This window comes from Canis aureus, chromosome 20 (genome assembly GCF_053574225.1).
Source record: "Canis aureus isolate CA01 chromosome 20, VMU_Caureus_v.1.0, whole genome shotgun sequence".
Taxonomy (NCBI): domain Eukaryota; kingdom Metazoa; phylum Chordata; class Mammalia; order Carnivora; family Canidae; genus Canis; species Canis aureus.
In genome coordinates, this window is record NC_135630.1 from 37,270,261 (window position 1) to 37,296,067 (window position 25,807).

The following is a 25,807-nucleotide window of genomic DNA, read 5'->3' on the forward strand; positions in this document are numbered from 1 at the left end:
AGGTCATATATAGATGGGTATAGTTTTTTTTTTTTTTTTAATCCATTCAGTCACCCTGTCTTGATTGGTGCATTTAGTCTGTCTGCTGAAGGACATTTATATTGTTTCCACTTTTTGGCCATTACCAATAAAGCTGCCACTCGTCATTCATATACAGATTTTTTGTGAACATTTTTACTAGCAATGAATGAGAGATCCAATTTTTCCACATCCTTGCCAGCCTTTGATGTTATTACTTTCTTTCATTTTAGGGATTTTGATTTGTAGCCGTATCTCATTGTGATTTTAACTTGCATTTCCTAATGGCTAATGATGTTGAACCTATTTTTATGTGCTTTTTGCCATCTGTATATCTCTTCTGTAAAATGTCTCTTTGTGTTGTTGTACATGTTTTAGTTGTATTTTTTCAATGTTGAGTTTTGAGAGTTCTTTATGTATTCTGGGTACTAGTTCTTTGTTGTATCTATGGTTGGCAAATATTTTCTCACTGTTTTTAGCTTGTCTTTTCATCCTTTTTTTTTTTTTAAGATTTTATTTATTTGTTCATGAAAGACAGAGAGAGAGAGAGAGAGATTGAAATTGAGAGAGAGGCAGAAACATAGGCAGAGGGAGAAACAGGCCCCATGCAGGGAGCCCGATGTGGGACTCAATCCCGGGACTCCAGGATCATGCCCCAAGCCAAAGGCAGACGCTTAATCACTGAGCCACCCAGGCATCCCTCTTTTCATCCTTTTATAGAGTCTTTCATAGAGCACAAGTTTTTAAAAATTTTGAGTGAAATCCAGCTTACCAATTTTTCCTTTTATGGATCACACTTCTGACATCTAATAACTCTTTGCCTAGTCCTACATCCTGAAAATTTCCCCCTCTTTTTTTGGTAAGTTTTATGGTTTTGCATTTATAAATGCAAATAATACAAATAACATAATTTTTGTATATGGTGTAAGATTTGGATTGAGGTTCTTTTTTTTCAAGTTTTTATTTAAATTCCAGTTAACACACAGTGTATTTATTAGTCAGATTTAGAATTTGATTCATTACTTACATATGACACCCAGTGCTCATCACAGCAAATGCATCCCCTTAACCCATCTCCCCCACTCACTTGAGGTTCTTTTTTTTTTTTTTTTTACAAAACTCTGATGTCTAATTGCTTCAGCACCATGTTGAAAAAATATCTTTCCTCTACTGCTTTTCACCTTTATCAGTACTCTGTTGTGCATATTTATGTGGTCTTTTACTGGGTTTTCTCTTTGTTTTATTGGTATATGCATCTGTTCCTCCATTAATACCACATAGACCTGATTACCATAGCTATATAAGAAGTCTTGAAAGTGGGTAAACAGATTCCTCCAACTTTATTCCTCTTTTTCAAAATTGTTCTAGCTATTCTGGTTCCTTTATCTTTTCATATAAATTTTGCAATAGTGTGTATGTCTACAAAAAAATCATTTTGTGATTTTGATAGGAATTGTATTAAATTCGTATATCAGCGTTGGGAGAATTGATATATTTATTCTCAAGTTTTCTAATGTATGAACTCCTTATGTTTTAACATTTATTTTGACCTTTTTTATTTAATCAGTACTTTGTATTTTTTAGCATATAAGTCCTGTACATGTTTTGTTAGATTTGTACTTATTTTTTTAAAAAGATTTTATTTACTTATTCATGAGAGACACAGAGAGAGAGAGAGAAGCAGAGACATAGGCAGAGGCAGGCCATGCAGGGAGCCTGATGTGGGACCCAATCCCGGCACTCCAGGATCATGCCCTGAGCTGAAGGCAGACGCTCAACTGCTGAGCCACCCAGGTGTCCCATGTTAGATTTATACTGAAATATTTGCTTTTGAGTGATTGCAAATGGTATAGTATTTTTAATTGTATGCATGTGTTCATTGCTAGTGTGTAGAAATACAGTTGGTTTTTGTAGGTTTATCTTGTATCTGTGACTTTGCTGAACTCACTTTTTCTAGAAGTATTTTTTTCTTGTAGATTCTTTGGATTTTCTCTATAGATAGTCATGTCAAAAATCTGCAAATAGGTACAGTTTTATTTCTGATTTATGTGTTTTTTTATTTGCTTTTTTTGTCATATTGCATTGGCTAGAACTTCCAGTATTGTGTTGAATAAGAGTGATGAGAGTAAAAACAAAATTAAAAGAGTGATGAGAGTAGATATCCTTGCATTGTTCCTCATCTTGAGGGGAAGGCAGTTAGTCTTTCACCATTAAGTATAATGTTAGCTATGGGTTTGTTTTTTGTGGATGTGCTTTATCAAGTTGAGATAGTCCCCTCTATTCCTATTTTTTGGAGAGTTCTTATCATGACTGGATGTAGACATTTGTCATATGGTTTTTTTTTTTTTTTGCATTAATTGATGTGATTTTTCTTCTTTAAACTTTTGTTTTAAAATTTTTAAAAAAATATTTTATTTATTTGAGAGGCAGGGTGAGTGAGAGAGCATGAACAGGGTGAGGGGCAGAGGGAGAAGCAGATTTCCCACTGAGCAGGTAGTCTAGTGTCGGACTCTATCCCAGCACTTTGGGATCATGACTTGAGCCAAAGGCAGGTGCTTGACCTACTGAGGCACCCATGCATCTTGTCTCTAGCCTTTTAATGTGGTAGATTACATTGATTACTTTTTGAGTATTGAACTAGCTTTTCTTCCTTGGAAGAAACTTCACTTGGTCATGACCTATAATTCTTTGTATATATTGCTGAATTCTATTTGCTCTATCTTAAGGATGTTTATATCTATATTCGTAAGGCATGTAGTTCTGTAGTCTAGAATGATTCTGTCATCCATAACAAGCCTGGCTGATAAGTGATCCTGACCTGAATGCCCTGTACTGCAAAGCAGTTTTACTGATGACTTTAGCTAAAACTGGGGACAGATTTAATACCCCCATTTTTCTAATTAGAAAACTCATTGTAGGGTACACTTAATGAATCAGGTAATCTTCCTGGAAGCTCCTCCTGTGTAAGATTAGTTTTGGAGTGATTGCTACTGTTGGTCTGCTTGTTGGTTACCTGAGAGCTTGCTCATGGTGTTTTAAAAAGCACCTGCAGGTCTAAGATGGAAATAACAGTGTTTTGGGGAGGAAGTCAAGTTAATAATACTGACTTCTCCAAAAATCATAGGCCTGGGGGTGCACATGTATCCTTGGAAAGAAATTCCTTTACAGTTTATGACTAGGACCCTTGTGGCTCAGAGAATACAAAGCGTCGAGGCCTCCAGTGTAACCTTTGGCCAGCTAGTAAGCATTAGGTTTTTCACTTGAGTACACACCATTGCATTTGGAACTTGTTTTTGGAGGGACTGCCTGAGGGCAGTCTGATCTGTCTTGTTTGTCTATGCTACCAGCTGAGTGGCATTTGTCTCACGGGATGGCTGGGGGGGGGGGGGGGGCAGGTGGAGAAGACACCTAGAAATGTTGACAGGTATTTTGCATGGGAGGCATAGAGCTGAGATAGGTTTCTGATAGACCGTTCTGGTGACGGTGATCATATCGTGGTCAGAGCCATCTTTCAGGAGTCGGCAGATTCAGGTACCAGTAAATGGAGGTGCTTAGAATAATTTGAGAGAAACTCGGCAGGTGGTTTTGATTCATGAGGACTTTCGTAGGGGCAGGTAGTTCTGAAAGACAAAAGATCTCTAATGAGTGATCCTCTCCACCTGTATTTCCTGGGGTATAGTTGTTTTGTGTGTAAGTGCTGAGGTTATTTCTCTCCCTTCACCTCTACAAAAATCGTTATGTCTCATTCCAGTAGCTGTAATTTTACTTTTCTTCTAATCAGCTCCCTGAAGGGACTTTTTTTTTTAAGATTTTATTTTTAAGTAATCTTTACACCCAATGTGGTTGGTTCAAACTCGCAACCCCAAGATCAAGAGTCGCACATTCCATCAGCTGAGCCAGCCAGGCACCCCCATGAAGGGAGTTTTTATAAAACCCACAGAGAGACATTATGTTCCCCACTGTGACCTACAGTGTATTCAAGTGATCCTTATTCTTGTGATTTAGAGTCTGGTCAGCTGAGCAAGAGAATCCAGGTAGCTGAACCAGAATTCAAATCCCTTAAGCCCCATTGTCTACTTGTCTCATGGAGGATATACCAGTTAGGCTGGCAGGGGGGTTTCTGTAGATGAAAGAAAGAAGCATTATACAAGGGAATGACCAGGGTGGAATCACAGGATTTCACGTTGGTCTGTATATGCGCCCCCACTCCTGCTGCCCCTACCCCAGTCCTGTTGGCTCTGGTCATTACCCAGGAAATGGCTGCGAGAAGATGGTCCTTTTCTGGGGGCAGCCACGTTCAGTGAACGGACTGCTGTGCTACGTTATGTGCTCCAGGAGGTTAAGCAAAGAGGGTTAAAAAAAAAATATATATATATATTATATTTTTTTAAGATTTTATTTATCCATGAGAGACACAGAGAGAGGCAGAGACATAGGCAGAGGGAGAAGCAGGCTCCTCACTGAGCAGAGAGCCCAATGTGGGACTCGATCCCAGGACCCCAGGATCACGACCTGAGCTGAAGGCAGACACTCAGCCACTGAGCCACCCAGGTGCCTGAGAAATCTTTTTGAGTTGATTTTTTTCAGGACGCTTTTTCAGGGCATCATGATACCAGATGGCTGTGGATGGTAGAGAGGAGTGGGAAGTCTATGGAATACTTCGACTTTGAGCCCATCGTTCCTCAGTGTTTGTCATAAAAGATGAACCATGATCAGGCTGCAAATAGGATGGGAAACCAAACACACAGGATGGGTTCATTTCAAGGGTTGAGGTGGTATGACCAGAGTCAGTCAGGTGATTTGGAATGTGAACACTGAAATCCAGACAAAAAATGTTCCCGGGAGTGTGGAGTCCTGAGAGAAGGTCAAGGTTGAAAGTAGTCCATCTGCCAGGAGTGGGTTGGGGCAGCAGTCTCTGTGATGTGGCTTCTCTCACCACGGGACCAACGTGTCACCTTCTGGTTGGAGTCACAAGTTTGGTGGTGACTCCGCTTCAGAGGTGGAGTTCTTTTTGCTGTGTCCGTGCACCAGGATGGACCAAGGCAGCAACAGTGGTCGGGGTGGTGCAGGCTCCAGCAGCAGCTGGAGTCCAGGGGTCTCATCAGAGAGCATCTGGATGTGTGGACATCTGGATGAGTTGCCCAGATGGTTCAGAGGCAAGTCAAACCACTAGGCCTTGAGCGACACCTCAAGGGTCAGTAAAAATATAAGATCCATTTGTGGGAACATGAGCCAAAGCTATGGGGAATGGCCTTGAGTTTTTCCCACTGAGCAGAGTGACTGCTTCCATTTTTCGTTCTTCACAGGGAAGGCAGGGGAGCTTGTCATGGTGGCATTTCTCTACCTGTAGCTCTTCCTGATGCGGGGAGAATCTCCTCTGGCACTCTCTAAGTTTGGGGAAGTGTAAGTAAATGTAACATGCACATTCATACATTCAAATGTCAAAACAACAGTACTTTGAATTGGCCTGAAGGGCTCTATCCATTGGGTGGCATCTATCTCTTTCTCACTGTGGATCCTGTCCAAATCCCATTGGCTGATCTGATACTTCCTCCCAGCACAGGACCAGGTATGATGGTACCTAGGTGCCTGTATCCAGAGCCGTAAAAGTTGGAGTCCCTTCCCTCCCTGAAGCTCCCCAGCATAATTGGGTGCATAAGGCCTTTAGTCTCTCTTGGGGACTGGGGGACCTCAGCGTACCCATAATATAATCATCCTCCTTCTTAAAGCAGATGTCTGGGTAGAGGGTGAGGGGGAGGATTGGAGATGCACAGCAGGAGAGCAGCTCTATGCCAGTAAGCAAGGCACACTTTTAGTTCCAAGTGGCCTGCTGGCTGTTCATGGCTCAACTTAATGAACTATTCAGTCACCCAAAGCTCTAGATCCTCATTGCCGACTTCATTTGTTTAGGCTCTGGGGACTCCTTTACTGTGCCACAGCCACATTGCCTCTCATCAGAGAGGTGAGGTGATGTGCAGCATCGCCAGGCAGAGTGATTGATAGCCAGAGCACCACTGGACAGCTTGTTTCAGTCCTGGCCTTCCTGCTCATCCTCTAAAAGTTTAATTAACCCCTTTTCTTCCACACCCACCACTTGGACAAGAGCATATGCTATCAGATCCCAGGGGATCTTCTTATAGCCCCTAAGCCCTTTTTGATCCAAAAAGTACAAAAGTCTGTGCCAGCATCCATTCTTGTCAGCAACAACTGCCAAGAACTGTGAAGAATCTGAGATTTTACCCTACTTGAAAGCTGACAGCCCATCACAGTCTGCCAGACATTGGCAGAAGACATGGCACTCTGGGGTCAGAGACAGAGGACTGTCGCTATAGCACAGCCAGCAGCATGAGTTGCATGTTTGTGTCACTGCCTCTTGCCCCACAGATCCCATGGGGGCTATGTGAAGTGGCTCAGAAGAATGCTGCCCATGCATGGGTTTGAGTCAGGCTGTAGAGCCCTGAGTTTAGGAAATCCCAATCTCAGTGCTGGCAGAAGACTCGAGACTCTTGGATCAAAGAGGACTGTAGTACAGCACAGCCAACAGCATGAGCACCATGTGTGTGTATTTCCTTTTGCCCTATGAGTCTGCAGCTGTACAACCCTGAGTGTAGGTAATCCTGATCTCTCATAAAGTGCTGCAAAGAAACCTGCCCAACCTCAGCCTGGAGGGAGACACTACTTTTTTTATACTGGACAGTAAACAATCCTGCCTTTGCCTCTGGAGGGAGAGGATATCTCTGTGTTTCTAGCTTGTTTGCTAGACACACACCCTTGCAGAGATAGTTCAGAACTGAAGCAGCCAGTTCCTCATAAGAACTGCAGAAGTGGGAAAGATCTGTGGAGAATCACCTCCCAACACACAGTACGAGGATTAACATTCTCACTGATGATTGTGAATCAAGAAAAAGAGAACTTGTATTTGGTATACCTTGTTTGAGAAGGGAAGCGTGTGAACTATTCTTTCCAAAAAGGTAAGTGTCCAGGAGTGTCAGTTCCCTGGGAGTCTTACTTGCATTGGGCAGAGAACACAAATTGTGATTTTGTGTATTTGCCCCACCTTGAGGGTCACAAAGGCAAGTCTATGGAATTATAGGTGTTGGTTTTTCAGGGGTCATAAACTCAGAGTGAACAGCTTTCAACAGTTTGTTGATTAGAATTGCTTATGACCCTTCTTCAGGAAAGGGCAGCTTTGATGGCATTATGCAATGAAGTACTTACAACACTGAAGCATTTTGGTAGCCATCAGATTTAGCTAATATTTATTTTGTATGCACTGTGTTATGTAAACACTTAAGGAGGAAGGCTGTTTTTCTTAACCTACCTAAAAAAAAGAAAAGGTTGAGGTTAAAGACTTTAAAAATCATTCATAAGTTAGGGGCACCTGAGTGGCTCAGTGGTTGAGCATCTATCTGCCTTTGGCTCAGGGCATGATCCCGCATCAGGATCCATAGAGGGAGCCTGCCTCTCCCTCTCCTCATTATGTCTCTACCTCTCTCTCTGTGTCTTTCATAAATAAATAGATAAAAATCTTAAAAAAAGTAATAAAAATGTTTCCCCCCCCTCCCCTGGTCTTAAACAATTTTTTTTTTTTTTTTTGGTGAAATGACCTATTTAAGATGATATTTAGCAATACATACGATTATTTACTCCACAAATAGTAAGGTGCAATTTTAGGATCATTTGTGTTCCAGTGATTGTCATCTTAACAGAATTCCTTCGTTATCCTGGTTTTATACCTAATTGTCTATGCCACTTAAGTTACCTCACATAAAAGAACAATAAGCTGTATTTCCTATCCTCTTTTTATTGATTTGTTTTAAAAGGAAGGCAAATAGGCTTTTTGCCCTGTAGTATTAGTTCCTAACTCTAGGGGAAAACTAGGCATTTAGTGCAATATGCATATATATTTTTTGTATTTGGTTAGAACATTACTTTTTTGAAAGTTGTACCTTTTTCATGTGCGCAACGCAAGCTTTTTTATTTTTATTATTATTTTTTTAATTTTACTTTTAAGTAACCTCTACACCCAACGTGGAGCTTTAACTTACAACCCTGAGGTCAAGAGTCACATGCTTATGGACTGAGCCAGCCAGGCCCCATGTGAATAAGACAAGCTTTAAAGCAAACTTCTTACATGAAAATTTTGGTTTTATAATACTTTGATTTGGGAAGGAGATACAACTTTATAAAGATTTTTAGTTTTTCCTAAATGATTCACCATTGGAGTTCTGTTAAAATTCAAGTCCTATACACTACTTCTCAGAAACCTGCAGGTTGCAGAAGGGAAGGTCACCTGGTGCCCTCTTCTGTCTGGTGGTTATAGAATTTCCTCCATGTTAGCTGCTTGAATGTTGAGTGCTTTCATACTCTTAAAACTTCTAATACTTAACTCATTTTGGATTCCATTCTCTTATAAAAAGGTCAAGAATATGCTTCCTTCAAATGCTTTCAAAGGCTCATGTCCTTTTTGGGGGGGGGAAATAAAGTCAGTCTTCATTATTTGCATATTCTTTGTGAATTTGCCTACTCAACCAAAATTTATTTATAACCCTGAAAGCAATACTCAAAGTATGTTTTTGGTTGAAGTAACATGTGTAGAACAGTGAAAATTTTAAGTTACTTATCAATGTTCCCAGCTGAGGTCAAACCAGGGGACCTTTTTGTTTCAGCTTTCATGTTGTAAATAAGTGTCTGGTTTGTGTTCTATTTAGTGCCATGCTTTTCACATTTTTGTACTTTTTGTCAGTGACCCCGCTATTTAAAATGGCCCCCACCTGCAGTGCCCAGAAGGCAATGATGTGCCCGAAGGAGAAAAAAAAAAAAAAGTGCATTAGGTAAACTTTTTTTCACACTCGATTTATAATGCTGTTAGCTGTGAGTTAAATGTTAATAATGAATCAACAATATAAAATAAGGCATCTTTAAACATAAACACACGTAAAACAAGGTTATGTACTGATCGGTTGGTGAAAGTGTTGCTACCAGATGTACCAGAGACTTATGAGAACCCTAACCCTATTTCCCTAGGAGCAGTGTTTCAGTATTCACTAATTCAGTGTTCGAGACCATTTTATAGATCTTATCCACTGCGAATAACCAGAATTGGCTGTAGTTAGTTTTTCATTTATTTCCTTTGAGCTGATGGAGGTCAGCCTAATGTCAACAACCGAGTATTCTGTGGGTATGCATGTTTTGTAATGGTCACAATACTAGGCTCTGAGCTTTTATGTACTGTGCCTATTTTTTCACTTCAGGAGCTTATGCCAACCGGTTTAGAGTCCTTTGGCTCAGAATTTTGCCATGAGGAGAGGAGCCAGCTTAGAATGAGAGTAGCTGGGCCTTTAGGGAGGCTGCCATGCTGTGTGGCTTGCCTTTCCCTGTCCATTCCACGCTGAATTTCCACCTTTGCTATTTATTCATGATGCTGGAGCCTGGGCCATAAAACAAAACAAAACAAAACAAAAAAACCACAAAAAAAAACAAAAACAAAAACAACAACAACAAAAAAAAACAGCTACAACCTGTCCTGTAAGGACCAGAGAGAATTAGTTCAGGAGAGGAGGCTGCTGGGCTGCATCCATCCTTGGCTCTGATGAGACACTGGTTACCTGTCAGGATCCTGGGAGCTCCCTGAGAGAGGTTCCTAAGCAGATCTTGTGTTTGTTTTATTTATTTGTTAGTTTTGAAGAGTTTAGTTTACTTTGGATAGGGATGCTTCTTCTTCATTATCTCAAACCAGCTGGGTAAGTATCAGCCAGAACAGGTTTTTTATTTTCTTTTTTAAGGCAAGGAGGTTTAAAGACCTTCCTAAGCTCTAGGCACTGTCACTTTGTTTTTTCTCTCTTTTTTTTTTCTTTTACGTTCCTCACCCCTAGTACTGTTTCTTTTCAAATCTCCCCCCTAAATCATATAAAATATATCCATATCCTATATTAAACCTAACATATAATTATGAATAAAGTTGAGTTGGTTGTTGAAATGTTATATGTCGTAGGTATTTAATTGTTAATTTTGGTTTTGAAAAGTTTTCATGATCTGAAGCAATATGTCTTTTTTTTTTTTTTTTTTTTTTAAGATCTCAAATATTTTCATGGACCGTGACAAAGCTCATAGACCTGAGGTACTACGACTACAGTGTAGGAAAGGGTTCAGACTTTCCTCAGCCCCTTGGCTGCACTCAGTTCTGCTGATGTTGTTGGAAGCTCTGATGTGCCTCAGGCTGCACATGTTGCTGGGTATCAAAAAGAAGCCAAATAGTATTCTTTCCCTCAAGGGGCTGATAGGCCAGACCCTTTCAATGCTGTCTTCATTGTGGCATGACCAGGTGCTGTGGGCAGCCAGAGGGGCTGGTAGCTGAGCCTGGGGCAGAGGAGGAGCTGATAGCAAGGGTGTTGTGGAGCAGATGGTACCCACTGAGTATTGAAGGATGCCTGCTTGGTGATGCAAAGAGGTGCAGGACAGAGGGAGTTTGGGGAAAGCTGGAGGCAGAAGGGTATGGCCGAGGCTTGGAAACAGAGTGGTATGTGTGGGAAACTATGGGCTGTATTTGATGCTGGAGTGATATATGGAAGGTAGATTGTGGTTGTGACAGCATCAAGAGGAGGGAGGGACTGGGTATGGAGGGCCTTTGTGCCCTCTTAGACAAGATTAGACTCATCCTGGGTGTGTGACCTACTTCTGGGACCTCTGACTACTGCATGCATTTGAGATTTATTGGTATCCCTTACTGCATGTCAGTTGCATAACTAAGTTTCTCGCTGTCTCTATCCTTGATAGTATTGAGAAGTTCTGTGTTGTTTGCTTTTGTTCTGTTATCCCTTCTAAAAATGGCTTAATTTAAAAAAATAACTTTTTGTTGATGCATAACACACCAGAGAAGCACAATTGTAAGTATACAGGGAAACAGAGTAACCTAAAAATGCTTACTCATTATTAACACATCAATCAATACTAAAAATATAAAACAGATGAGTCTTTTCTATTTCTACCATTCAGAGATAGCCACTGTCAATATTTTGGTAAATGCTACTCTGGACCTCTCTGTGTGCTCATGGAGGTACTACATCCCTGGGGTTTTCTGTCTTGTGTTTTCATTCACTAATGTGTCCTAGCCATCTTTCAAAGTAGTATCTATGGATCCGTATTGCCTTTTAATGGCAGAAGAGGATTTTATCTTATGGTGACCGTGTGACAGAGTTTACTTAACCATTTTTTCGTTGATGGGCATCTAGATGGATTCTAATTTTTGTTAACTATTAGAAACACTTCAGTGAAAACCAAGTTCCTTGAATGTACATGTTTGTGTGCTTTTCTTAAAATGTTTTTATTGTGAGAAATTTTAAACATATAAAAAATTGAATAGTATGATGAGGTCCCATATATGCCCAGCTTAAGGAGTTAATAATGTTATACCATTCTTTCTTTTAATCTGTGCTCTCATACTGTTCTTCCTCTGCTAGGGCATTTGAAAGCAAGTAATTTATACCATTTCACTTATATATGCCTTACTCTTCTAAGACAAGAACTCAAAAACATAATAAAATCGAATAAAAAGAACTAATAGTTACTAATATCTAATATTATGAAATCAGAATCCATCTAAAATGATGCTTTGGTTGATCTCTTTAAGTCTCTTTTAATTTATAATCTTCTTCCCCTTCTTTATTTCTTGTGTTACTTATTTATTGAAAAAACAAGTCATTTACTGAGCAGAATTTTCCAGTCTGAACTTGGCTACTGGCCTCTCTGGTGTCATTTGACATGTTCTTCCACACGTCGTCATAGCCCATAAACTGGGGATTAGATCTGGAGACTTGCATCATTTCATAAGGTTGATGAGTAAGTTCATGGGCTATCAACTCCAGTGTATCTATTCTAACATTTCCTATCAGTCTTGTACCTAATGGTTTTGGCACCCCTTTACAATCTTTGCTTACATGTATGACTTCATTAGAATTTTCAAAATGATGATTTTTAGGAACTTTAAATTTTGAGATAATTGTAGATTCACATGCAGTTGCAAGAAATAGTGTAGAGGGCTCCTTTATGCCCTTCACCCAGTTTCCCCCAGTGGTAATCTCTTGCTTAAGTATAGTCCAGCATCACAACCAGGGAACTGACATTGATATAATCCACAGACAGTATACAGATTTTGCTAGTTCTATATGCACATGCAATTTTATCACCAGTATTGATAAATGTGGATTAATACTGCAGTCAAGAATCAGAGCATTTCTGAGGCACCTAGTTGGCTCAGGTGATTAAGTGTCTGACTCTTGATTTTGGTTCAGATCATGATTTTGTGATTGTGGGATTGAGCCCTGCATCAGGTTCTGTGCTCAGTGCAGAGTCTGCTTTAGATTCTCTCTTCCTCTCACTCCCTCTCTCTCTGTCTCTCAAATAAACAAAATCTTAGAAATGCTGTGATTCTTTTTCTTTTTTTTTTAATCATAAGGCTTTCTCATGCTACCCTCTTAAAGGCATAGCCAATCCCTTCTCTCCTCTCCTAACCCTGGCAACACTAATCAGTTCTCCATTTCTATAATTTTGTCTTTCCAAGAATGACTTATAAATGGAATTATGCAGTATGATATTTTTGTGGTTGGCTTTTTTCATTCAGCTTGATTTCCTTGAGATCCATCAAGATTGTTGCATGTATTAATAGTTTATTCCTTTTTATTACTGAGTAATATTTCATGATATGGATATACTAGTTTATTTAAGCATTTACAAGTTGAAGAATGTTTGGGTTGTTTCCACTTTTGGGGTATTAAATATGAATATGTTATGAGCATTCATATTCAGGTTTCTGTGCAGACATAAGTATTCATTTTTCTGGCATAAATGCCCAAGAGTGCAGTTGACGGGTTATATGCTTAATTTTGTAAGAAACTGCTATATTCTTTTCCAGAGTGGCTATACCATTTTACATTCCCACTAGCAATGAATAAAAAATCTAGTTTCTCTGCATCCTTACCAACTTTTGGTGTTATCACTACGTTTTATTTTAGCCATTCTGATAGGTATGTAAATCATGATTTTAAAATTCTGTCATTCTTTCTGTGCTTTTTGGCTATAATTCTTCTAGAAAAAAACAATAACTTTTCTTCATCGGCTGTTTGGTAACCTTAAAATAGTCTGTATAAGAAGAGCATAAAATATTTTATTATTTTTTTCATTTGTATGTCCCACTCCACCTTGTTAAATCAGTTTAAAAAAAAAATAAGTGCCCTGTTAGCTTCTTGAGTGACTAATTGGCCTTTTAAAAAGTATCATTATGAACTCTTGGATTTTTAAAATATTTGATATGACTATCTTCTCAGGGTAAGTTAATAGAAGAGAAACTGCCATGTAAAAGGGTGTGCAAACTAAAAATTTTAATTACCTCACTCCTCTCCAGAAAGGCCATACTCGTTTTAGGTTCTTAGCAATAGCATATAAAAATATTTTTCCATGTTCTTGCTGACACTGGTTTGGCCACTTTTTAAGCTTTTAAACATTTTACCAATCTGATGGCAAAATTGATATCTTACTATTTGCAGTTCTTCACTTACGAGTAAAGTTGATCAACTTTTCACATTATTGACTTTTTTTAAGATAGCCAATTACCTTTTTTAAAAAAGATTTTATTGATTTATTATATATAGAGAGGGCACAGACAGGGGGAAAGGCAGAGAGAGAGAGAGAGAGAGAGAGAGAAGCAGACTCCCTACTAAGCAGGGAGCCTTATGTGAGGCTTGATTCCAGGACCTGGAGATGATGATCTGAGCCAATGACAACACTTAAGCACCCAGGAACCCCTAAAGATAGCCAATTACCTTTAGCCATGTTTCTACTAAGGTACTGATTGATCTTTTCTTACATATTTTTGTTTTACCTATCAGCACTTTTCTGGATGGTTGCTGATTTTTATTCACTTAGGAATAGGCCTTTCTTACCTTAAGATTATAGAAATATGTACCCATTTTTCTGATGCCTCTCTGTGATTTTATAGTTAAATGTAAATATTTGTTCCACATATAATTTATTTTTGTATAAGGGATGAGATAAAGATATTTCTCTGAATATATGACCAGTTTTCTCAATGCCATGTATTAAATATTAAATTATCTTTTCCCCACTTTTATACCAAATTCCCTAATCTTGAGTCTGAGTTTCCTGTTGTGTTCCACTGATTTGCTAGTTTTTCCTGCTTCATTGTCACAGTTTGAATTACTACAGCTTAATTGTCCTTTAAAATTTTTATTGCTGACTTTAGTGAATGTATGAATCATACCAGCTTACTCATGTCTATTATATGTCTGGCTATTGCTTTATAATGTGTTTTAATAATTGGTGCTGCCTCGTTTTTTATGATTTTGCTGACTAAGCTCACAAATTTATTCTTCCAGATAGATTTTAGAAATATTTGTGACAGGTCCTCCAACGCACACTTTTACATTTTGATCAAGATTTTATTCAGTTTATAGATTAATTTAGAGGAGAATTGATTTCTTTACACTTTAAGCCTTCATAGTTAACAACATGGTCATGGTCATTTATTCAAGTCTTTTGTCCATCTTTGAATATATTTTATTAATTTCTTCCAAAGTTTTTATTGGTTTTGGCTTCTCTGTTGCTTCAGTAGGACGCCTTTTAAATTTGGCCAGATCCTTTTTTTTTTCAGTAGGTTGAACTGCTGGGAAAATGTCACGTTTTATAATCTGTAATATTAGCTTTTTAAACTACCTCTTCAGTATGTCCACCTCCCTAAACTAACAAGCTGCAATTCCTTTTTCTAAAAGAAAAATATTTTATTTATTTGAGAGAGAGAGAATACAAGAGAGTGAGCACTAGTTGGGGGGTTGAGTGGGGGGTTGGGTGGGAGGCAGAGGGTGAAGCTGATGCATGGAGCCTGATGTGACTGGGGGCTTGATCCCAGGACCCTGAGATCAAGATCTGAGCTGAAGGCAGACCCTTAACAGACTGAGCCATCCAGGTGCCCCTACAAGCTGTAATTCCTGCAGTCCTTAAGACAGATCAAAAGATGGTTGCCGGGGATCCCTGGGTGGCGCAGCGGTTTGGCGCCTGCCTTTGGCCCAGGGCGCGATCCTGGAGACCCGGGATCGAATCCCACATCAGGCTCCCGGTGCATGGAGCCTGCTTCTCCCTCTGCCTGTGTCTCTGCCTCTCTCTCTCTCTCTGTGACTATCATAAAAAAAAAAAAAAAAAAATGGTTGCCTTCTGACAGTAGCTATAATTCTTTAGGGACTAAGTATGAATTATAACAAATTTCTGATGAAGATGACAATGCATTGCTGACCAAAATTAGATATTAAAGCAAATTCAAACTTTCAACTATTTATGACATTTGGGCAGCTTTTCATTAAGTGAAAGGAACAAACCTCTCATTAAAAAAGTTTCATAAGGCAGGCATGTGCCAGTCTGCCCGGCTTCTTAGACCATTTTTATGACTTATTTATTGCACCTGAGAATCTAGCATCTTCTCCTGCCTACATGAGCTGTTCCCAAGTTGACTGTTGCTAAAAGCGGCTACTATTAATTGAGATTCTATATGAAATCCAAATATGTGTTGCAGCAAACACGTGGAGTTGATTTTGAGGTAGATCTGTTCATGTCTAAACTCTTTAGGGACTTGGACTACACTATAGGCTTCCTGGCATGTGTGGTTGGATGTGTGTACCTATGTTTTGGAGGGCTTCTTTGTTGTTGTGGGAGCTCGATGACAGGAGGAAGAAGTCATGATTTCAGTTAACACTGCTTCTAAAATCTTTTACACTATGCCTTTTTCAAGAACTATATTCAGTACTTCAATATATTTTATATCATAATTTTGTAGATGGCTGCTGAACTGCTTTTTAGTAGATTCTAGGATCAGAATTTTTTAAGAGATTTTATTTATTTATTCAGGAGAGATGCAGAAGGAGAGGCAGAGACATAGGCAGAGGGAGAAGCAAGCTCCCCAAGGGGAGTCCGATGTGGGACTTGATCCTGGAAATCTGGGATCATGACCTGAGCCAAAGGCAGAAGGTCAACCACTGAGCCCTCCAGGTGTCCCTAGGATCAGAATTTTGGGGGAGCATCATAATCCAGATTTAGGAAGAAATAGTGTCATAGCTAATACTGGAATTATCTATTCCAATTATTAATTTGAGGTCATTAAGCACTAAGCGTGATTATAAGGTGAACCCTTACCTAATATTTTAGAGGGAGAAAATAATTTTCAGTTTATTAAGAACCATTCATTTAAATACAATATAAATAATTTTTAATACAGTATAAATTATAATTATAAATTTATGCATTTAGACAGTTTGAACCTTTGCTTTTCACACATAATGTGCTATATATTCTTTGAAATATTATATAGCATTATAGCATTATATAAGCATTGTATGATACAGAGAGACTTTCTAGGCCAAATTAGTGTGGCTTTTTTGTGTATATTATGAAATAGTTCAGACACACTAAAAGCCACAAAGAATAATACACTATCCATATACCTAACGTCTTGCTCAAGATATGAAATTCTACCGATATAATTGGCCCTTGTACTTCTAATTGCATAATCCTTCCTTCACCTCAGAAATAATAATTGTCTCCTTTTATACATAATAAAAGCTATGTTTTTTAACTTTGTATAAGTGGTGAGATCTCTGACTCTTCTGCCACTTTTTTTTTCATTTGCCATAATATTTCTGAGATTCATTTTTGTTGATTATAGGTCCATTCATTTTTACTGCTTGTGTTCTTTCACTGTATGCCATAAGTTCCTTATCTCTTCTGTTGACAGAGATGTTGTTTTCACAGGGTTTTTTTTGCAATTAAGTGCTTTTCTTGTACACGTATTTCAGTTTCCCTAGGGTACCTTTGGGGATCCCTGGGTGGCGCAGCGGTTTGGCGCCTGCCTTTGGCCCAGGGCGTGATCCTGGAGACCCGGGATCGAATCCCACATTGGGCCCCCGGTGCATGGAGCCTGCTTCTCCCTCTGCCTGTGTCTCTGCGCCTCTCTCTCTCTCTCTCTCTGTGACTATCATAAATAAATAAAAATAATAAAAAAAAAACCTAGGGTACCTTTGAATGAAATTCCTGGATCAAAAGGTATCTGTTGGGGATGCCTACCTTCCCTGATTAAATTCTCATGGTTCTACACCCTTCTTTGCCAACACTAGGTACTATCAGATTTTTTTTTTTTTAGTTTGTTACTTCAGTGAGTGTTATGTCTCATAATTTTGAATTTCTCTGATTACTAGGGAGGTTGGATGTCCTTTCTTATGTGTAGCATTAGAGGTGTTTTTTCCCTAGTATAGTTGTATATTATGGCAGAAAATTATTTGTAAAGTTGAAGGTAGCATGAAGTACTTCTACTAGATAGGAATGTACCATAATTGTATCCTTAGAACATTGGCAACTTTGTAGATTTTTTGAGAGGAAATAATATGGCATGATTTTCCAATAGTACATTAGAGCATGGACTTGGGAATCAAACTGATGCTTGAAACCTGGCTGCATCGTCTTTTTTTTTTTTTCCTGATTTTGTTTTGTTTTGTGTTTAGAGGGGATGGGAGGGGCAGACAAAGAAAGAGGGAGAGAATCTTAAGCAGGCTCTCCGCCCATAAAACCCTGACATCATGACCTAAGCCAAAATCGAGAGTTAGGATGCTTAATGGACTGAGCCACCCAGGCACCCTAGGCTCCATTGTTCATCCACATTATGACCTTAGACGATTTGTACAATCTCTCTGAGTCTGTTTCCTCACCTTTTTTTTTTTTTTTTTAAGATTTTATTAAGTAATCTCTACACCTGACATGGGGCTTGAACTTAAAACTCCAAGATCAAGAGTTGCATACTCTACTGACTGATCCAATCAAGGCACACCTGTTTCTTCATCTGTAAGGTGAGTATAATACCTCGTGGTTTGGTGATAGAATGAAGGAAGATAACATAAACAGCGAGCACATAGCACTAGCATATGGTTTTAGGATGAAATAAATGTGCTTCTACAGTAGTGTGGAAGATGGATAATACCATGGCAGAAAATGAAGTTGACACTGAAATCTGGCACTATTTGTGAGTACAAAATGTGATCTGTTGATAATCTGTTGTTAGTTTACTCTAAGGCAAATGTACTCCAAATCAGGAACAAGCAAGAAGACACCTGGCATGGCAAATCCAGATGAGTCATGTCTATGCCATGTATCTGTGTTTGACAATCCCACATCTCCCCACACACAAACACCCACCCACACCACTTGTGTTCATCTTCTGGGCCCTGTCAGTTAGTTTCGTTTTTCTTTTCTTTTCTTTTCTTTTTTTTCTTTTCTTTTCTTTTCTTTTCTTTTCTTTTCTTTTCTTTTCTTTTCTTTTCTTTTCTTTTTTTTCTTTTCTTTCTTTCTTTTCTTTTCTTTTCTTTTCCTTTTCTTTTCTCTTCTCTTTTTTCTTTCTTTCTTTCTTTCTTTCTTTCTTTCTTTCTTTCTTTCTTTTCTTTTCTTTTCTTTCTTTCTTCTTTCTAAGATTTTATTTGTTTATTCATGAGAGACACAGAGAGAGAGGCAGAGACACAGGCAGAGGGAGAAGCAGGCTCCCTGCGGGGAGCTTGATTCAGGACTTGATCCCAGGACCCTGGGATCACCCCAGGATCACTCCCCAAAGAGGAACACTCAACCACTGAGCCACCTAGGCATCCCTGCCTTGTCAGTTTCATGCCAGTCAGGACATCAGTGACTGTGACAAGGCTGTCCAGGGTCACAGTGGATAGGTAGGAGTAACCTTGGGATCCTTGTGGGTGGAAATGTAGACTTTTAGATAATTGTGAATTGATGTTACTTAGACTCTTCTCATGTCCCTTGCCACAGGAATTTCTCCACATGGCTTCCAAAGAAGTGACCATTACAGTTCGCCTCATTCGTTCATTTGAGCATCGCAATTTCAAGCCTATAGTATATCATGGAGTTAATTTGGACCAAACTACAAAGGAATTTATAGTCTTTCTAAAGCAAGGTATGAGATGTCTTAGTCGTTTTGCTTTATTAGTATTTTGAAAAATGTAGATGACTATTACATTGATGGTAATCATTTATTTTTTTAGAATTTATTTATTTGAGAGAGACAGAGATAATGACAGAGCACAAGCCAGGAGGAGAGGGAAAAGCGGGCACCCCACTGAGCAGAGCACCTGCCTAGGGACTCAGTACCAGAACCTTGGGATTATGACCTGAGCCAAAGGCTGATGCTGATGGTAATCTTTTAAAAATACTCTGAAAGATACTAATCTAGGTTCTCAGCCAGGTGCTATGTCAGCTCTTATTCTGGGCCTTGTTATCAGTTGGAAGTATCTTCCTGAGGCTCATTTAGCTTTGTGTGTGCCTTCCTTAGGAATTATTACCATCGTGTTTGGCTTCTCCCTTTTTTCCCTGCTTTTTTTTTTTTTATTAAAGAAATATTTAGATTTGCTTCTAATGGGCTTATGTATTTGGAGGTTGATTAACAAGGGAATGCAATGTAGCTAACTGTATTACCTGGCTGAGTATACAGAGGACCTCACAAGAAGTACAGTAGGAAAGTGGCAGGTCTCTGTCTGTACAGCCAGAAAATCATGAGAGCTATTGGTCATTGTGATTATAGAAATAACAACCAGACCAACTGGTGGTAGTTTATCATTTTTAGCTTAAAATTCAATAGGCATGTAGTCAGCAAAGGCTTTTGATAAGACTTTGATGGGTTTCTAACCTCCATTTTTAATTATTGACATGTTCTAATCACCAGCATTTGATAAAACATCTAGAATGAGCTTTTATTATTTTAATTGAAATGTAATTTACATATGGTGTAATGTACAGATCATAGTTTTGACAAATATATCACTTTATTTTTTAAAAAAGATTTTATTTATTTGAGAGAGGGCAACAGAGCATGAGTAGGGGGAGGGGCAGAAGAAGAAGGAGAAGCAGACTCCCTGATGAGCCTGATTCGGGGCTCGATCCCAGGACCCTGGTATTACAGCCCAAGCTGAAGGCAGATGCTCAACCAGCTGAGCCACCCAGTCACACTACATGTATCACTTGATATGTCTTAATCTTTTCTTTTTTTCAACTTTGACAAAGTTTCAGACACAGAAAAGTTGCAAAAATAGGATAGAATTCCTGGATGCTCTTACACAGGTTCCTGAACTGTCAGTATTTTGTTACATTTATTTTAACCTGCCCCCCTACCTCTTTTTTCCCTTTTTCTCTCTTATTCTCTTTACCCCCTCATTGTTTTCTTTCTGAATTTAGAAGTACATTGCTGCCATGATTCTCCTTCCTTTCTAAATATTTAAGTGTTTATTTCCTAAAAGCAAGGAATTATCTTACCTAATTACAGTACAGTGATTAAAATCAGGAATTTAACATTGAAACAATATTATTACCTATTCTGTAGACCTTTTTGAGATTATCATTATTCCAATAAGGCCTTTTGTAACCCCCCCCCCAAAAAAAAATTCCAAGGTCGCATGTTACATTCAGTTCCTTTAATCTGAAATGAATTTCTTTAATCTGGAGTCTTTATTTTGTGTTGGCAGTTTTGAACAGCACAGGTCAGATGTTTTGTAGAATGCAACTCAGGTAGATTTTTCTGTTTTCTCACAGTTAGATTTAGGTTAAATGTTTTGGCAGAGAAATCATAGCAGTGATGCTAACTTCTCTGTGCATCACCCCAGGAGGATCTACCACTCGCCAACTCTGTTACTGGCGAATGGTAACTTTCATCAGTTGGTGAAAGTGAGGTCTGTCAAGTTTCTCCACTGTAAATATTAATTGTAATGGACAAGTGATTTGTAGGAACATATCCTGAGACCATCCTGTTACTATCCAACTTACAGCACCAGTTTAGCATTCTTTTATGATTCTTGCCTGGATACAATGATAATGATGATAATGGGCAAAATGGTAATTTTTTTAATCTGTCATTGCTTCTGCATATGATACCTGTTTTCCTACACTAAGGAAGAGGTTTCACACCCCTATTCCCACCATCCCATGTATTTAATCATTTGTTCATAGCATTGTGGACTTGTGGATTCTTACTTTATTCAAAGGATTATAATTCTTTACTATCAAGATTTATTTGGATGCTCCAGTTATCCCTATTTTAGCCAGTGGTAGCCACTTTAATCTTTCCCCACGTCCTTCTATAACATGCCCCCATAATTCTTTGAGTGCTTCTTTATTTTTGGTACAAGATGTTCCAGACTTATTCTATTTGTTCCCTCCGCCAGCCTTGGGATCAGCTGTTTCTCTGAGGAACTCTGATTTCATTCCTGGAGAATGATCTTGGAAAACCAGTATCCTGATCTATATATATGCAATACAAATGTATATAGCTAAATTTTTAAAATGTGAATTCTTGACATTTTACTTTTTGATTGACTTTGTAAATTTCTAAACTCTTCTCTTTTATCTTCCCACCTACTCACCAACTTTGGGTGGTTTTACTTTACTCAGTATTACCTAAGTAAGGAGTAGGCAAGGTAGGAAACCTACACAGAAGATAGACCAGGCTTTACTTTGTAGTGACTGTAAAATATTTCATAAGAACAACATAATTACTCCTTAAAGTAACTATAAGCTGACATATGGAGCATATGTTGTTATTGCTATGTTCTTAATTATTAGGGGGAAATTGAGAGTTGGTACTAAGATATTGCCAATTACAGAGTGTCTTGCTTTTGAAAAGATAACACCAGAAGCATATTTGGATTTTGAAATAAAAACAAATCCCCATGTTTCTTATTTTGAAATCTTTATGCATATTATGGATTATAGTGCTCTTAGTGTTGTGGTAGTAAGTGCCATGATGTCCTTGGTACAGTACAGGATAGGTTCTTCTCATAGTCCTTCAGAATGAAGTATAATCTTCAGGCTGCTGCAGTGGCAGGGGAAGATGTTAACTCCCCACACCACCACCACCACCTGGGTTACTGTGTTCTTCCCTTCCTGGGTACCATAGATGCCTTCTCCGTTAGAGTAGTTGTACGGATCACGGTTAGATGCTCAGCCCTGCCTGCCCACATCTTTCACCTGTGTTAGTAATAACATAACTCCTTGTTTCAATTGTGCATGTGGGAAATGTGTCCCACTGACTAAAAGGTGAACTTTTGGGGTGCAGACTCTTTTCATTTGTGGGCTCTGTGCCCAAGCCTATCTGATTAGAGGCACTGTGGAGCTTCTCTGAAAGGTTAGGGAGCCATATATCTACCTTTTATAATTTTGTACATAACAAAGACCAAAGAGTTTATTTCTGGCATTTTTTCAAGTAATAATAACAGCAAACATTACTGTATGTCTGGTACTTTACTGAAAACTTAAATTAGATGATCTCATTTCATCCTCACAGAATCCTTCTAAAGTAGGAACTGTTGTATCCCCATTTGACAGGTGAAGAAACTAAGGAACAGAGAGGGTAAGAAACTTGCCTGAAGTTACATGGCTAACAAAAGGCAAAGCTGCAATTCAACCCTGGCAGTTTAACTGTAACATGTACTCTTTTTTTTTTTTTTTATTTAAATTCAGTTATCATATGGTGTATTATTTCAGGGGTAGAATTTAGTGATTTATCAGTTGCACACAATACCTAGTGCTCATTTCATCATGTGCCCTCCTAAATGCCCATCATCCAGTTACCCCACCCCCCACCTTCCTCCTCTCCAGCAACCCTCAGTTTGTTTCCTGGAGTTCAGAGTCTCTTACGGTTTGTCCCCGTCTGTTTTTATGTTATTTTATTTTTTCTTCCCTTCCCTTATGTTCATTTGTTTTGTTTCTTAAATTCCACATATATATGAACTTGTATGGTATTTGTCTTTCTCTGACTGACTTCGCTTAGCATATGTACTGTTAAACACCACACTAAGTTGTCTCTCTTCTGTTCTGCCTCACTTACTGAAGTGGGATCTCCAAAGTAAATGGATTCACTCAGTGTCAGAAGAGTCGTTGCATTAAGTTCCCTTTGCTCTAGTGTTTTGAACACTGAAAGCTGAAAGCTGGAAGAGTGATTTGACACTGTGGCATAGTGAATTTTGCATACAGCCAGAAATGGTCATTGTGATGAGATCTTTTGGGGTTATTTTATTCTTTGAAGAGAGGGGTTATTTTAGATTCCTTCTTGCTTTTCTAACTGTTCTTCACCTTTTGCCATCCTTACTCTGGTCTCCTGTCATAACTGTCTGTTTCTCCCTTAGCAAAAGAACTTTGGTTAAATTGGATTCATTCTCTATTGAGAAGCACTGTTCTTCAACAACATGCTATTAAAACCTAAAGTTGTATAATAAATATAAACACATATTTATAAAAAGTATAAATATAAACATATAGGATTATTTATATGTAGGTTTATAAATATAATAAACCTGTTATTAACATATGGGAATGGATGTTAATCAGATATTCTGATCACAGACGTACTGTATTACTACTACCTTACATAGATGGCTAATTTTCTAGATTTAGAATAGTGTACCAACCAATTATCTGGATAATATAAGACCTTTCACTTATTCTTTGATTTGAAAACATTTCAATATTTTGTAATCTTCCAGGTCTTGCTTCTGAACATAAAATCACTCCACTGGTGAAACAGAAAAAAAACCTAGAGGATTTGCCCAACCTACTAGTTCAGAACTCCTCTTTATCCCGCCTGACTCATGGTGGTATGTTGCTCTGTAAAGCCGCTGTTCCATTGGGTGACTCCTAGAAGAGTTAGGGTTTCTTTGTCTTCATATGTTTCTTTGTATCTGATGTTTCTGTCCAGTTTCCCATTTGTAACATTTTATATTACTACTCTGCTACATTTGTTGGAATGAATGAGCCAACATTGATGCCTCATTAACTAAAGTCCATGGTTTCTTATGGTCTCCTTAGTGTTTATCTAACATCTTTTTTGTGTTCCAGGATCTCTTCTAGAACTCCACACTACATTCAATTATCACATCGCCCTAGGTTCCTGGGGCATCTGCAGGTTCTTGTCACATCTAACCTGCTTGATGGCTTTCACAGTTTTAAGAAGCACGGGTCAAGCCTTTTGTAGGACAGCCCCCTAGTGGAATTTGCTTGATACCTTTCTTGTCATTAGCCTGGGGTTATGGGTTTTTGAGAGGAAGGTCTTGAAGGTAGAATGTCACTTATTCCATCCTATCAGAGGTATGTGCTTTGTACATCATTATGATCTTTGCCATCAGATCATCTGGCTGTGGTGGTGTTAGGTGAAGTTACTCTCCCCTCTTTTCATATCACACTGTTTGGAATAACAGCTCAGACACAATTCAAGAGTGGGGAGTTATGTTCTCCCTCCTTAAGTGGGGTAATATCTATATCATTTATTTGGAATTTTTATGCAGGGGGGGGATTTTATTTTGTTGTGTAAATTCTTCTGGCTTTGGCCCCTGAGAACTTTAGTTGTATTCTGTGCCCCTTTGACATATGCCATCTGTGTGTGTGTGTGTGTGTGTGTGTGTGTATTGAGTACTTAGTCACTTTCTGGTACTATAAGATGCTTCAGGCTCATTGAGTGTATTTCCTGTCCCAGTCCCAGAATCAGCCATTTCTCAAAGGAATTCTGGTTCCTGAAAGTCAGATCTGGGTGCTAGGGGTGCTCACTACTCCTAGTGTATTGTTCTTTAAAGCTCTCTCAGTTGAAAGAGTGAAGAAATGTATCAGCCTGTGTATATACACATATCTATCAGTATTTTCATGTCACCATCTGTATCTGTATGTTAAACATGTGTCCTTCCTGATATTTTCCAATCCATTCCAACATGTACCTCCTGGCTTCCACCCGTGCCCCCTTCCCCCACCCCACTGCCTCTTTGTATTCTCACTCCAAGAATGAGAATCTGGCTCCTGTCATCTGCCATCCATGGATTTAATTTTCGAATTCCCTTATCCATGGCTAGCAGTATCAGAGTTGTTAATCTGTATCCTTTGGGAAGCAACTTGTTATTAACTAGAGTACAGTGCTTCTGTGCAGTTCCTTTTGCCTCAGTCTTAAAAAAAAATCTCTTCATTGCTACAGTCACTGAGGTCAGCAGCTTTTCTTCCAGCACCTTCAGGAAATTTGTTTCATACATTTGCAATACTCCTGGATTCTCTTGTCACCATCTGCATTCTTTCCTGGGATCCTCTGTCCTCCTAAACGGTGGTTTGTTTGTTTGTTTTATACTTTGCATACATTGAAGTTCACTCTTTGTGCTATAAAAAGTTCTATGGGTTTCAACAAATGAATAATGTTGTGTAGCCACTATTACACTGTCATACAGAATAGTTTCACTGCCATGAAAATCCCCCATGCTTCACTTATTTATCCTCTCCTGCAAGCCCCAGGTAATCCCTGATCTCTTTACTGTCTCTAGTTTTACTTTTTCCAGGCTATCATGTGCTTGGATTTATGTAATACGTAGCCTTTGCAGACTGGTTTCTTTCAATTAGAAACATGTATTTAAGCTTCCACTGTGTCTTTTCATGGCACATTATATCATCTTAATTTCCTTTAATCTGAAACAGGCCCCATCTTTTGTGAATATGAAAGCCTTTTTTTCTTATTTTATAATTTTTCTGCAAATATATTTCACCATGTAAAGAAAAACAGTAACAATATGTTTTGGGGTTTATGGAAATAGATGACAGCACTAGCACAAAGGCTAGGAGGGAGAAATGGAAGCACAAGATTTTTTCACAATCTATAAAATGATACAGTATTGCTTGGAGATAGAACAATAAGTTAAAGATATTTACTGCAGACTTGAAAACAACCATGTGC

At 38.6% G+C, this 25,807-nt stretch overlaps 1 protein-coding gene across 7 annotated transcripts in view; it reads left to right on the forward strand.

Annotated features, from left to right (window-relative positions):
* C20H2orf76 (chromosome 20 C2orf76 homolog) overlaps positions 1-25,807 on the forward strand; it is a 54,946-nt gene that overhangs the window by 7,303 nt on the left and 21,836 nt on the right. For 5 of the 7 annotated variants that reach the window (XR_013359082.1, XM_077861410.1, XM_077861405.1 and 2 more), the window contains exons 2-3: positions 17,799-17,915; positions 18,874-19,018. Coding sequence is in view for 6 of the 7 variants with exons in the window: in XM_077861410.1 (XP_077717536.1) it covers positions 18,886-19,018 (133 nt within the window). In the remaining variant the exon portion in view is untranslated. Of the gene's footprint in view, positions 1-3,522; positions 3,550-5,324; positions 5,422-17,798; positions 17,916-18,873; positions 19,019-25,807 lie in introns of those variants that run through there. The other 2 variants (XM_077861406.1, XM_077861408.1) reach the window with 2 other exon arrangements.